This window comes from Buceros rhinoceros, unplaced genomic scaffold (assembly GCF_000710305.1).
Source record: "Buceros rhinoceros silvestris isolate BGI_N320 unplaced genomic scaffold, ASM71030v1 scaffold15303, whole genome shotgun sequence".
Lineage (NCBI taxonomy): Eukaryota > Metazoa > Chordata > Aves > Bucerotiformes > Bucerotidae > Buceros > Buceros rhinoceros.
The window spans coordinates 23691-26549 of NW_010403170.1; the positions used below are offsets into that span (position 1 = coordinate 23691).

At 43.5% G+C, this 2859-nt stretch overlaps 1 protein-coding gene across 1 annotated transcript in view; it reads left to right on the forward strand.

Annotated features, from left to right (window-relative positions):
- Positions 1 to 1898: 1898 nt before the first annotated feature.
- The window catches only part of LOC104490608 (protein kinase C-binding protein NELL1-like), a gene marked incomplete at its 5' end in the record, with an annotated part of 9229 nt that continues 8268 nt past the window's right edge, over positions 1899 to 2859 (forward strand). Inside the window, one exon of the mRNA XM_010132915.1 lies at positions 1899 to 2092. Coding sequence (XP_010131217.1) covers positions 1899 to 2092 — 194 coding nt within the window. The remainder of the gene's footprint in view (positions 2093 to 2859) is intronic.

A 2859-nucleotide genomic window follows, 5' to 3' on the forward strand; every position in this document is an offset into this window, starting at 1 on the left:
GTTTGGGTATCACTCATTTCATACCAGTTCATTCATAGCTCTCCTCATGTCGCTCTTCATGGTCTTTACCTCCAGTGATACTCTAGCACTTGCTAACCAACAAACTCCAGCTTCTTAACTTCTCAGTGCAGCGCCTTTTACGGCACTGGTAGCGGACCTTTCAAATATTCGGCTAGTGCTAAGCCATGCATTAGAGCAATAATGTTCATTTTTGGCGATTAAGACTACCAGAGCAGCAAAACACGCCCTTTTTAGGGAGTCTGAGTGACGAGCAATGGAATCGCACCATCAGGCCACTGAGGACATCCCTGACAAAGAACTGGCCCACAGGTTAGCCCAGGAGTGAAGCCCTTCTGCTGTGCAATTGCCTCCCGCTTCCCTTTGGGTCTAGAAGCAGGAAGAGGAACAGCCGTTTCCAGTGGCCCAGGCCCCTGACTTGGTTGTGCCGCTCAGTTTTGCATTTGGTCCTGTCTAAGGGCACTACCACGTTTCCACTTGTTCCTGGGCTATTTATGAATTGAAATCAGGGAGTTTGCTGATCGTGTCAGAGGGATTTTAGTGATTTGATTGTTATAGAGAGTTTCCCTCAGCAGTCTGAGAGAATTTGTAGCGTCTTTTGAAGATCTGGCTTTCTGAAGAGATGACTTGTGAGCCCATGGCACTTGTCCAAAAAGTAGGACAACCGGTCATCGCATCCCACCTCAATTAGATTTTAGGTAGGGTTTTGTTGGGTTTGGTTTGTTTTTTTGTTAAATCCTATTGAATTTTTAAATTTGTCATTTTAGAGAGGAATTAAAAGTACTCTTGGCTGATACTGGACAGTTAAATTCCATGTCAGCAGTAAGATCATGTTAAATGGTAAGCGTGAGTGTTCTTCCTTGTAATTTCTGAATTCTTATAGTAATATTCTGGAATTTTTGTGATAGAAACCTTCACACGGTTATAAAGAATTTTCTTCTTCAGCCTTCCTCCTGCTGTTGCTTACAGTTTTCACTGTTCCTGTTGGACCAAAAAAGACCCACCAATTTACTGGTATTTTATCTGGAAAATCCATCAATATATTGTTTAAGAACAGTCCAAAGCTATTTTCTGAAAGAAATACCTGTTTTTAACGAAGTGATTAAAAATCTCATGGCTTTCGCTGCAAGAAGAAGAATACTCCCTAGATAAATTCATATTGCATAATTATATTTTACCCTCCAAAAGCAATTTTAATGAGATACTGTAATTCACTTTTCTCTAATGTATAGTGATTTTCTTTTGTTACTTATTTCGTTGTGTCATTGCTATATCATCCTTTTCCCGCATAGCTTTATTCTAAGACTTTTTTTTCCTTTGTAAAGTGCCTCTGATGTCTTTATTTCTTTTTCTTTTTTTTCTTTTCTTCTTTATTTTTTTTTTCCCAATGCACTTACACCTTCCAGCAGTGGGAAAAGGAGGCACTTGACTGCTTTTACTACGGGAAATAGTGATCATGCTAGGAACTTGTGAAGAATAGCGCAGGTCTATTTTGGTGTAAAATCAAGAACAGAGAGTGGTCTAATGGACAAAAAGTCACTGATTTTTTTCTAGTTTCCAGTCACTGGAAAATCACCATGTGCCCTTGTCTGAAGGTTCAAGTTCATCACTGATTTATGGTTTCCTTCGTTCTGTCAGTCTCAGCATTTGCAATTAAGTCTGCTAGAGATAGTTTAAGAATTCTTGGTAGGATCAAAAATTGAAGAATAACTTAAAAAATCAACCAGTGTTTAAAGTCTAGCAAGTAACTATGGAAGCTGTTCAGAAAGAAGGCGCCCTCTTCCTGCAGCAAGGCAGAGGAGCAATCATTACTTGATAACAGAAATAACATTTGCCCTGTGAAAAAATACCCAAAGTATTGTAAATCTGCTGTTTTGCAGATATTGATGAGTGTGCCTTAAAGACCCACACCTGTTGGAACGATTCAGCCTGCGTGAACCTGGCAGGAGGGTTTGATTGCCTTTGCCCGTCTGGACCGTCTTGCACTGGCGACTGTCCCCATGAAGGTGGCTTCAAGCGGAACGGGCAGGTGTGGACCCTGAGGGAGGACAGATGCTCCGTTTGCTCCTGCAAGGTGAGATCCAGCTGGGCTGGGTTTCAGGGGTCCTTTAATTCTCTGGGCTCGTGTCAGAAACCCAATATTGCAGTGCCAGTGGTGTTGGCGAAAGTATAGCCTAAGCCCAAAGCTCCGAGGCAAAAGGTAAGCTCTGCTGTGGGCACTGAAGCTGTGATGGGGAAATTCTTCTGGGAAGCTGTCACTTTTCTTGTTTTGCACAACCAGAGGCACAGCTGAATAGTGGCCAACCCTGCTGAGCCTCTGCCATGTCACCCTGTGGGCCAGAGGCACTCAGGGCAAGCCTTGAGGAGGAGGGTCTTGCACTACCCCTTAACGCAGCGTGCGGACGCTAACTGGAAATGTTGAAAACCGTTCTCGGTTTCTGTTTCACATGAACGTGCTTGCCTTAGGACAAACACTGTAGTCAGCCGTCTTCCAGTCGGTGGCGTTTCCCTTTACGTGGAATACGCGTGAATTAACGGGGTGAGAAGGAAGGCCTGAGCATGAGTCAAAGGTTAGAGGACTTGGCAGCAGGCACTGAATTTCCTCAAGTGAAGCAGAGTGAAAGCCAACTTCCTCCTCCTCATCCCAGCTTGGCTCTTGGCAGCTCTCTCCGCACCTTTGGAGAAGCCAGGTGTAGGAGGAGTAGATCTTCCTTAGAGTTTATGCTTAGTCTTTTGGTTTTTTCCCTCTAGAAATACCAGTTCTTTTCTGAGTATGCTAACCAAGGGAAAAGAACGCTTGACTCTGCTCTCTTCATTTCCCCTAATTAAAGGAGGAATGCC